This window comes from Triticum aestivum, chromosome 3A (assembly GCF_018294505.1).
Source record: "Triticum aestivum cultivar Chinese Spring chromosome 3A, IWGSC CS RefSeq v2.1, whole genome shotgun sequence".
Taxonomy (NCBI): domain Eukaryota; kingdom Viridiplantae; phylum Streptophyta; class Magnoliopsida; order Poales; family Poaceae; genus Triticum; species Triticum aestivum.
The window spans coordinates 570,315,959-570,328,190 of NC_057800.1; the positions used below are offsets into that span (position 1 = coordinate 570,315,959).

Consider the following 12,232-nt stretch of genomic DNA (forward strand, 5'->3'; position numbering starts at 1 on the left):
CCAGACTATATGATTTTGTAGGGATAACTTTCTTTGGCCATGTTATTTTGAGAAGACATAATTGCTTAGTTAGTATGCTTGAAGTATTATTATTTTTATGTCAATATTAAACTTTTGTATTAAATCTTACGGATCTGAACATTCATGCCACAATAAAGAAAAAATATATTGGGACATATGTTAGAAAGCATTCCACATCAAAAATTCTTCTGTTATCATTTACCTACTCGAGGACGAGCAGGAATTAAGCTTGGAGATGCTTGATACGTCTCCAACGTATATGTAATTTTTGATTGCTCCATGCTATTATATTATCTATTTTGGATGTTAATGGGCTTTATTTTACACTTTTATATCATTTTTGGGACTAACCTACTAATCGGAGGCCCAGCCCAAATTGCTGTTTTTTTTGCCTATTTTAGGGTTTCGAAGAAAAGGAATATCAAACGGAGTCCAAATGGAATGAAACCTTTGGGAACATGATTTTCTCAACGAACATGATCTAGGAGACTTGGAGTGTGCGTCAAGAAACAAGGGAGGAAGGCACGAGGCAGGGGGCGCGCCTACCCCCCTGGGCGCGCCCTCCACCCTCGTGGGCCCTCCGTTGCTCCACCGACGTACTTCTTCCTCCTATATATATCCAGGTACCCCCCCAAACATCCAGGAGCACCACGAAAGCCTAATTCTACCGCCGCAACCTTCTATACCCGAGAGATCCCATCTTGGGGCCTTTTCCGGAGCTCCACCGGAGGGCGCATCGATCACGGAGGGCCTCTACATCAACTCCATGGCCTCTTCGGTGATGTATGAGTAGTTTACTTCAGACCTACAGGTCCATATTTATTAGCTAGATGGCTTCTTCTCTCTCTTTGGATTTCAATACAAAGTTCTCCTCGATTTTCTTGGAGATCTATTCAATGTAATCTTCTTTTGCGGTGTGTTTGTCGAGATCCGATGAATTGTGGGTTTATGATCCAGATTATCTATGAACAATATTTGATTCTTTTCTGAATTCTTTTATGTATGATTGGTTTATCTTTGCAATTCTATTCAAATTATCAGTTTGGTTTGGCCTGCTAGATTGATCTTTCCTGCAATGGGAGAAGTGGTTAGCTTTGGGTTCAATCTTGCGGTGTTCGATCCCAGTGACAGAAAGGGAACCGATATGTATTGTATTGTTGCCATCGAGGATAAAAAGATGGGGTTTATATCATATTGCATAAGTTTATCCCTCTACATCATGTCATCTTACTTAAAGCATTACTCTGTTCTCTTGAACTTAGTACTCTAGATGCATGCTGGATAGCGGTCGATGTGTGGAGTAATAGTAGTAGATGCAGAATCGTTTCGGTCTACTTGTCTCGGACGTGATTCCTATATACATGATCATACCTAGATATTCTCATAACTATGCTCAATTCTATCAATTGCTCGATAGTAATTCGTTTACCCATCGTAATACTTATGCTCTTGAGAAAAGCCACTAGTGAAACCTACGGCCCCCGGGTCTATCTTCTATTTAATCTTCCAATACTTAGTTATTTCTATTGCTATTTATTTTACTTTGCATCTTTTATTTATCTTTATCATAAAAATACCAAAAAGATTATCTTATCATATCTATCAGATCTCACTCTCGTAAGTGACCGTGAAGGGATTGACAACCCCTTTATCGTGTTGGTTGCGAGGTTCTTATTTGTTTGTGTAGGTGCGTGGGACTTGAGCGTGATCTCCTACTGGATTGATACCTTGGTTCTCAAAAACTGAGGAAAATACTTACGCTACTTTACTGCATCACCCTTTCCTCTTCAAGGGAAAATCAACGCAGTGCTCAAGAGGTAGCAAGAAGCTCCAGTTTGCAAGAAGCTTATACCAAAGCTTGTCTCAATTCGGCCAAAAAATTTATCACCGCAGGATGGTTCCATGTCATGACACCATGCCAAGTTTCATGATTTTCAGGCGTGTTTTGGATTTACAGGAATTAAAAAACCAAGTTTCTCAATATTTCTGGCCGAGCCACGACACACGGATGTTTGAATTCCATTCCCATTTTTTGCACGGGACCTACAAATTCACCCAAGGACACACATGTGATTTTTCAACCAACTTTGGTGCACTGGAGGATGTGCTTGTAGTTTAAATTTGAATTATGCACATTAAATGACCAGAAATTCAATTAATGTATAAAAAGTCCAAATGAACCCGGAATAATTCCAAATTTTATCACCGCACTCATATAGTTCTATGTTGCCTCTATAAAAAATCAAGGGGGGAGGCAGCGTATATGGTTTCGCACACAAAGTGGCACGCCCCCCCTTAGGAACCACGATTCTTCTCGAGAGAAGCTCCGGTCTGGAAGAAGCTTATGCCAAAACATGTCCAAATGCAGGCAATTTTTTTACCACAACATGTTTGTCCCATGAAATGACACCATGCTAAGTTTCATGACTTTCAAGCAAGTTTTGAATTTACAGAAATTTAAAAACCAAGTTTCTCAATGTTTCCGGCCAAGCCACGACGCCCAGATATTTGAATTTCATTCTCATTTCTTGCATGGGACCTATAAATTCACCCAAAGACACACATGTGATTTTCCAACAAACTTTGGTACACTGGAGCATGTGCTTGTAGTTCAAATTTGAATTATGCACATTAAATGCCTAGAAACTCAATTAATGCATAAAAATGTCAAACGAACCCCGAATAATTCCAAATTTAAACACGACACTCATGTAGTTGCATGTTCACTGTACATGAATGTTCAAGCAATTCAAACACAATCCTTTCCCTCCGTAACACCATTTTGTCTTTCAAAATATAATGAAAAAAAGGTATACCACAAATAGTTTACTAGCAAGAATCATGTGGGATGCGATATAAAATATCTTGGCGCGCCGTCTTGTCTGGCTTATGCAGGAAGCTTCGTCGTCTACAGTCCACTGACCGCACTTGAACCACACTTGCGCGCCAGTTTCTCGCGGCACCGACCAAAAATTTTCTGCCACCGCGGAAATATCTATCTCCATGCCCCCTCCCTCCCAACATTTCCACTGTTCCTCCTCGCTTTCCAAGTTGAAACCTTCACTGCTGCTTACTGGCAGCTCAGCCTTCTTGCCGACGCCCCATCTTCTTGCAGCATCGCCTCCTCGCCGGCGACTCTTCTTCTTGCAGTGCCGCCTCCTCGCCGACGACCCTTCTTCTTGCAGTGCCACCTCCTCACCGACGACCCTTCTTCTTGCAGCGCCGCCTCCTTGTCGGTGACCCTTCTTCTTGCTGTGCGGCCTCATCGATATGGTCAGGTAATCCACACCCCACCCACACCATCCTCCTCCTTCCCCGTCCCACATGCCCCGACCGACAGTGCGACACCTTCCGTCGAAATCACTGGCCCCATCCTCCAATTAAGCGCCGCCCACAGCCATTTTCCACGCAGTATAACATGGAGCTCAGTAGCATCTAGTAGCGGAGAAGCAAATCGTGGCCGCACGCACGCATGAGGTCGCTATGGCTACCATGTGTGCCCACCGCCAAATCTTGGAGGAGCACCTCGTCTTCGAGGCCACTGTCGACACCGCCACACGGTTGTCTACTTTCAAATACAGTTCGTGTTGTTTTCTCGAGGCCACCGCCAGTGCCTTCTAGTGATTTGTCCTCTGTAATGTTAATATGCAATCTGATGTCCAGTTAACAATTTGGTCCTCTAAAATGTAATGTTCAGTTAACAGTTTGGTCCAACAATTGCTACATATTGTAGTATTGTTCTCAAGCATTCTTTGTTTTGTTAACTGTCTTATCTTCTAGTACATGTTTCTATTCTCCAATGTCGTGCTCAGTTAACTGTTTTGGTTCATTTGGTCTACTGTCCATTTAACTATTTGGTTCAATTTTGCAATTTGATTTTCATTTGATGTGGGTACAATTTTGTATTGTTATATATGCATGTGAGAAATAAATCGAATTTGGCTGTACTCAATACATATTCTACTGATAGTATGGCAACTCTCAGTTAACCTGATCAAGATCTTCCTTATGCGTGTTGCAGGGAAACAATGGGAGACATTGTGGTTTACCATTGAGGTTTGCTCATGCATGGTCCTTTTGCTAATAGCATATTATTGTGCAGTTGCAGGAATCATTATAATATTTAGGTTTCTTACAATTTGGTCTTTCACATGTAGGTCCTGCTGTCAGAGGCTTAGACCCACTGTTCGACCCATTTTGCATATGAGGAAATGAGAAGTCCATGAATATCAGTCAAGTCAAGAAACTCGGAAAGATTGTTAGGATGAAGAAACTTGCAACGAATAACAGCAAGATCTTTGTTTGCACAATGAAGAAGACATCAGTCAACTATAGGATGGTACTAACTCTTTTACCTTTTTTACCCCTCGCGCCATTTCAAAATTTATAACAGCGATTTATGCATATCTTTGTTTTCAGTACTTTTCAAAGCAGTTCACCGATGATTACCCCTCTCAAACCACCTGCATGGTCAAGAGGCGAGGAAGGTATTCATTGAACACCCACGGTACAATATTGAAGTCTTACTGAAGAGGACGAAGGTTGGGCGAGAAATTATCCATAGCCACTGGCCTAAAGTTGCAAGGACATTCAACATCACTGAAGGCTCAATATTTGCCTTCCGCTTCTGCAGTTTCCCATATGAGATTCATCTGTCTATTTAATGTGTATGATGCTACTTTCCAAAGGTTCTCGATGTTGCATGTGAAACTTGGTACTATTGTGTAATGGCGTAACCAAGTGCTGAAGCTATCTGATGTAATTCGATTATAAAATCCTGGTTGCCGTTATACTGATATGAAATATCTGGTGTGTTTTATAAGAAATGTCAATTTGATTACTACATGGATGATCAATAATAGGCTAATTACCCTGCTTATTGGGGTTTTCTATTGCAGACGGTTACTCAGACAACACCGTGGACGATGAACTCAAACAACCCACACGGTTTCTAGAAAGTAGGCGTGTTCGATCAACTAACAATCACACACGACCTTCAGCAGAGAACTATTTGCGTTAGGCTACCTTGCACAAACGTTTCCACACAAAAAAACTATGTGTGATATACATACGAACGAAAATGTTTTTCTGGATTCACCATGTGGGATGTACATATGAACGGAAACGACTGGGTTTCGATGCCTCGCCCGATCGCACACGAGCTCATTTTGCCCCAGCCTATGTGGCCGGAGGGCCTATCCCCGGTGGTTTCTGGGTCGTGTGGGAGGGACCCTCTATCGCACACACTCACTAGACGACGATTTAAAACTCCGCGCGAAAAGGGGGTAACACCGTTTGTATAGCACGTCTCTGCACCAGTGGCACAATATCTCGTCCTCCCGCATGATGAAGATTTATCCTCTACCCTTCTTCGGATCATCGTCCTCGCCGTCCTCCTCCTTCTCCTCCTCCTCCTCTGGATCCTGCTGTCCGGTGGCCCAATGTTGTTGTTGTTGTGTGCCATCGGTGGTCTGGGTGTAGGATTGATGCGTGGTCGTCTGGGTGTAGGACTGTTGCTGCTGGTAGTTGAAGGACTGGGTGTGATCCGTGTATTCCACCAGCTCGTCGCCATGGCCTCCTTCTTCTCCGTCATGGATGATGTCGAGCATCTCCCTGTCTGGGTCGTCATACGCCGCCTCCCCGATCTAGGCATTGCAACAAACAGCGTGCGGGCACACGTCTGCTCCCCTCCTGCCGTCCGCACCCGAACAAGCTGCGGCGAAGAATACTCGGAGAAGAGTGGCGCCGCGTTTACGTCGACGATGTAAGGCATCGTACTGGCGGGGGTTCCGAGTTTCTTGGCGGCGTAGTAGTACAGAGGCTTGTAAGGCTCCGGCCACGGCGCCGTATGTACTGTGGGCACGCCCGCCTAGCAGCGCCCGCCATGGCCACCATGAACGCCCCGTTAGCCACGATCTCCACGCCCAACACCACCACCAGGCCCATCGGAGGTCGGCCGCTTATTTAGCTTCTCCTCGTTTGCGGCCTTCGATTTGACGCGGCAAGTTTGCAACATCGTCGAGCTGATCTTCCGGGCGAGCGCGATTCTCAGATCCTCCGGCACCTCCACCGGCTCCATCTCCGGCAGGTTCTCCAACGGTTCCATGTGTCGGCGGCAGAAGGAAGGAGAGGGTGGGAGAAAAGAGCGAGAATTGGGCGGAGAGCGGCGGGATGGAAGAAAAAAGTGGGGGATTTTGATGCGAAAACAACGCGGGATGCTACAAAAGCGCGGGCTCCACCTTCCTTTTAGGTGGGCCAAGGGGGCAGAGAGTGACGTTTCGCATATCCGGACTCCCGCAAAGCCCCCCGTGTTTATCTTCGGTTTACGGGAGAAAACACGTCTGGACCGTCCAATGGCCCGCGTTGGATCTTGGATGGCACAACACATCCCGGTCCGCGGATGCGGGGCGGTTTGTGGGTCGCCTTTGAAGATGCCATAATAAGTTCTGCGGGTCGGCAATGGCAGAGTTCTTTACGAAAGAGTATTATGGTTGATCCACCAAATGTGGATACATCTGTAGTTGTTCTTGAATGGTTTGAGGTAAGTTTTCTTTTGAGGAGCATCAACTCCTAAATTGTCTGGGATGTTCAAAGATTATTTTTTATACCTGTTCTCATCATGTATCTGATCCATTTTATGAGAGCTGGGGTGTGCTGTACATTCATGTAACTTGTTCCACGAGAAGAACCAGTTGCAGTATAGAAATTGGTGCCTACCTGGAGGCTCCAGTTCTTTAACCTACACGCTCTGAACGAGCGCCGTATTTTAAATCTTGACATCGCTGCACCATCATGGATGCCAACTGTAGTCTTCGGGAGAAGCATAAAAGAATTCAAAATCTTACCCATGATGAGCGGACATGCTCTACTTTTAGTGCCCAGAACAGCCGTTGACATCTTCATTTTCTCTGGGGGTTACCTTTCACCATCACTTGGAACGAGCTAATATCCTCCATATCTTGGATCTCCAGCTTGTTTTCCTCGGCGAAAGGCACGAGCTAATGTAATTAACTTCACAGTTGAGATCAATCCCGAGCACCATGGTATGTCTTGTTGATTGATCTATTGATTCACTTGGAACGCGGAGTACTCTGTTTGGTTCGCATGTAAACAATATACTCCATATCTTTCACGGTAAAGAAAGGAAACAAGATCATTTGTTGTTGACACTCTCTGTTGTTCGCAACTTGCACGGTCAGTTGTCTCTAGAGCAGAGTTTTATAGTGGCCCCGGTGCATAGTTAATACCGATTGTCTTTGATTAATCCTGCCGTCACCATCTCCCAGATTTCCACAATAATTCGACTTCCATCAAACCTTTACACATGTGCACATCGCGCTGTATTGACGATGTTAGCTCTGTAGAATTTCTCACTGTGATTTTTGCAGATTTGGGTGTGCCTTGTTGTGAAACATACTCCCTAGCTATTATATTTTTTTACGGAGGGGGTAACATATACTAGTAAACTTTCAGAGAGTTGATTCACAATCGACTAGGATTCCATAGTATCAAATGAACAATAATCGTGTTAGAAATAGTATGTGTTTTAGTTAGGTTTACAAATGTGCAACTGGTTTACTTGATTTTATTGTCTTACACAAACGTTCCTTTTTATATAAATAACTTGGATGATTGCATGGAAAAAATAGCAGAGTATAACAGTTTTAGCCGTTATAGCGCCATTTAGTTGATTCAGACGGCTACCATGATTTGCCATAGCCCACTATTTTAAATCTTGGTTTATTGTAAAAAAAGAAAATGTTTTGTGGTCTCTTAGGCAACTCGGAAGAACAATTTCTAATTAGGTAATTACTAATAACCATATAATCCCTTTTTATGATTTGTGCAATGCAAAAGGGATAAGAATATCTTATCAAGAAGAACCCATTCAGTAGCGGAATAATATTAGTTACCACTACAGAGCGAACAAAATTAACTACTACATAGTAAATTACGAGGATGCTAGTGTATATTTTTTTGTTGGAATGTTGCATCAGCTACATCTAAATAACTAGCCCTAGTAACATATTTTTCTCAACATGTAAGTATGCCACCTCAACATTCAACATACATGGAAAAAGTCTATCTCAACATGCAACTATGCGTAAGAAAAAGTCACCTCAACATACAAACATGCATGAAAATTTCCATTATATTGTGATTTTGTATTTAATAAATGTTATAACTATACAATAATCAAACACATTCATATGTATTCTCAGTTTTCGTTCTCATATTATTACTTCAAATAATCATGTTTCATATGACCAAATCCCATTTACATAAATTGGAAAATATTCCCACAACAACATGTGGTATTTCACCTAGTTTGCTATTGAACTAAGTATTTATTAGTGAGAATATCTTCTAAAGAAAAAACAATTGATGTAATATTGCTACATGTAAATTTTGTAGATGGATCATACACACTAAACATTTCAAAGTCGCAAAATAGAAGGCACTGAATCCTAAAAGCAGAACTCCAAATAATTACTAAAAGTGGATTGTTCGTAGTATAGTTTGTGACCATCAATTTATAAATGATAAATTACATGAAAATACAAATGTTATAATATTTTATTGGCAAAAATTCATGTTGTTCTATTAATCAAACCATCAGTACAAATGCCCTTGAAAAATAAAGATGTTACATCAAAATCTTAGGGCCGACCGTTTTCTCTCTCTCTCTCTCTCACGGGCCGATGGTGCGCCACTGCAACCTCTCCATCATCGGATGTTGGAGTATAAGTGTGGAACCCTCCTTTCTCTATCAGCATCAGGTTTTGTATGAAATGATTGGTGCAGACACTTCTACATTGTATCAGAGCCATTAGGCCAATTTAGACAAAGAAAATGTTAGCTCATTTTTTATCTACATTTGTCTGAGGGAGCCACACTTAAAGGTGAATGTCAAAGTATAAGTGTGTAAGAGCATCTCCAACTGGCGCACAAAAACTACGCTGCGCGCTAAAATTCGGCTTCTTGGGGCGCCGGACAGCTCCAGCAGAAGCTGTAAAATAGTGCACGCGCAAAAAAGATTGGCACGCGTTAAAAAGCGCTATCAGAAGCTGCAACCGAATTGCGCGCGCTTCACAATTTGCACTGTGTGTTTTTTGGGCACGCGTTTTTGGGCATTTGCTCAACCAATGTTGGGTCTGGCGCTCTAATAATGCTACAGTTGCGTGCTAAAACTATTTTGGTGCGTGGAACTTCTGTGCACCTGTTGGAGATGCTGCAACTCAACTTAAGCTTTTGGTTGAGCCGACTCATGTATGCATTCTACATGTGAGGCTGATAGATGCTACTTTATCTCTACTATTATATGGGAGTTGGTTCCGGCGCTTCCCCTCCTTCCTCAGGTTTTCCGTCCCCACACGTCCCTCCCTCCTTGGTTTTCTACTGACCTTATGGTACTCTCAACCGATGCCGCATAAAATTAAAACCAACATAAATAGAGTATCTTGAAATAATCTAAACCAAATCGATATTTTATCAAAATCACATCCTGCATTAACTCAAACAAATAAAATCAAATCTTCCCGAAATCTCAACTAAATTGAAACTTACCTTCCCCCCCTACGAATACCCAAATCAAATCAAATCTTACCTAAACCTTAACAAAATCAACACTTCCTTTGCATTCTCTACCCATACTCAAATCAAGTTAAATCTTACCAAAATCTAGAATATAATGGATGTAATTTATATTTAAGATATAATTAGTATTGAATCACTAGAATATGTATGCATCCGTTGCAACCCACGGGCAATTAGCTAACACTCATGATTCATAAGTGCTTTATGATTCATTTCGACAAAACACTAAATGAATACAAGCAACTAGGAAATGCATTGGTTTAAAAATAAGATCTCTTCCAATGTACTTTCCATATATAAGATCTCTTCTATGTAGTAGTTTATAAAAATAGGACCGCCTCTCGCTTCATTTGCCTTTGACTTCACATACATGATTATTCAAGCTTATCCTCGCTAGCTAGTACTCCCTCCGTCTCATAATATAAGAACACTTTTCCACTAATATAGTGTCAAAAATGTTCTTATATTATAGGACAGAGGCAGTAGCTAATAAGCTCCATAAACTCCTCACATTTGGCTCCTCCGGTCGATGTCAGTTTGCCAAGCAAAATCTTCGAGAGCTAGCGGATATATAAATATATCCCAGAGCGTCCCGCTGTGTAGACATCGGAGCCACAGCTATAGCTCAAGCACAGAAAAACAGTCACAAAACCCCACCCATGCACATGGAGGCTTGTGCGGGCCAAGCTAGCAGCGCGCACATCGTCCTGGTGCACGGCGCATGCCTCGGCGGCTGGTCCTGGTTCAAGGTGGCGACGCGGCTCAGGTCGGCCGGGCACCGCGTCAGCACGCCTGACCTCGCGGCGTCCGGCGTCGACCCCAGGCCGCTGCGCGAGGTGCCGACGTTCCGCGACTACACCAAGCCGCTGCTGGACCTCCTGGAGTCCCTCCCGCCGGGCGAGAAGGTGGTCCTCGTCGGCCACAGCCTCGGCGGCGTGAACATCGCCCTCGCCTGCGAGCTGTTCCCGGAGAAGATCGCCGCTGCGGTGTTCGTCGCCGCCTTCATGCCGGACCACAGGTCGCCGCCGTCGTACGTGCTTGAAAAGGTACACCATGAGCATGGGATGGCAGTATTTCTTCAAACAGAAAACCCCTGTACTCCTGATTGTTTGCTCGCGATCTAATTAGTTTCCTCTTGAAAGTTCGTGGAGGGGAGAACGCTGGACTGGATGGACACGGAGTTTAAGCCTCAAGATCCCGAGGGCAAGCTGCCCACTTCCATGCTGTTCGGGCCGCTGGTCACTCGTGCAAAGTTCTTCCAGCTGTGCTCGCCGGAGGTACAGCATCCGCCGCACTTGTCGCTCTGTGATTACCTGCACATAAAATCGATGAAACACTGAGATTAGATTGACGAAAGAGGGACTTCTAACGCTGCATGAATGTTGGAACCATATGGCAGGACCTGACGCTGGGACGATCCCTGATGAGGGTCAGCTCCATGTTCGTGGACGACCTGAGACTGCAGCCGCCGCACACCGAGGCCCGCTACGGGTCGGTGCGCAAGGCGTACATCGTCTTCAAGGACGACCACGCCATTGTCGAGGCGTTCCAGCGGTGGATGGTGCACAACTACCCCGTGGATGAGGTGATGGAAATCGACGGCGCGGACCACATGGCGTTGCTCTCGACGCCGACCGAGCTGGCGCGCTGCCTCGCTCACATCGCTGTCAAGTATGCTGCCTGAAGTATGATACCGTCTCGTTGCCGGCATTTGTGATTGGATTTGTGACATCTCTATTGTTGCTGTTACCGTTCAGTATGTTTCAGAGACTTCTACTGCACCCTATATTAGAGACGGATGATGCATGTAACTTGTGGCTATTTAATAATTGAAGTTAAATGTTGGTGCGCACCTTTGTCGACAGATACTGATCGTGGTGCATGTAACTTAGTGACCGAGCAATATACTCCCTATAAAGTTGGCACCTCAATCTGCTTGGAGCACCTCAATCTGCTTGGAGATGGACCAGTGAAAGATGGTGGAGACGTCACATATGAGTGCGTCAGACCGGTTTATGCCCCAGACCCGGTATGTGGCTAGGCTGGGGATTCCGGCTTTCGATGTTAGGATTAGGTGAGTGGTCTGGGTAGTGGCCCATCTAGCACCCCTTCATCATTTGGATAGGAGTAGCGGCATATGTTGCCTAGATGGTGGATTCAGGCTTATTGTTATAACACTTTGTAAGGTCCTCGAGAATAATCAATAAAGTGGCCGTATGCATCTCCCAGATGCAGAGGCCGGGGGTCATCCTCCTTTTCTAAAAAAAATACTTCCTACAAAGTTAGTATAATGTTGAATCATTTATTTAGAAACAAAGGGAGTATATATAATCGCTATCAACTCGTCGTTGATCCATTATGATCAACGCTGTATGTGGATTCGCCATTGCTGATCACCGCCAACCAACTGGCCCCATGTGTATTAACCCATAGACTTATCTTGTCTATCCTAGAAAGTATACCTAAACCATTTCTGTACATCTCCGGTGCTCCACGTCCGCAGTGCTCCTATTCTGAAGGGGTATGTTTACACTCCATCAGGGTTCATGCTCTGTCCCAATCGATGCAATTCCATATAAGCTAATTAAGACTTGATAGGCCAGGTCAACCACTC

At 44.0% G+C, this 12,232-nt stretch overlaps 1 protein-coding gene across 1 annotated transcript; it reads left to right on the top strand.

The window, feature by feature from the left end:
* The first annotated feature begins 10,204 nt into the window (after positions 1 to 10,204).
* LOC123058668 (salicylic acid-binding protein 2) lies at positions 10,205 to 11,549 on the top strand. The gene is made up of 3 exons (XM_044481373.1): positions 10,205 to 10,664; positions 10,761 to 10,895; positions 11,018 to 11,549. Exons 1-3 carry the CDS (start codon positions 10,278 to 10,280, stop codon positions 11,300 to 11,302), a joined length of 807 nt encoding a protein of 268 aa, XP_044337308.1. The 5' UTR covers positions 10,205 to 10,277; the 3' UTR covers positions 11,303 to 11,549.
* Positions 11,550 to 12,232: the final 683 nt, after the last annotated feature.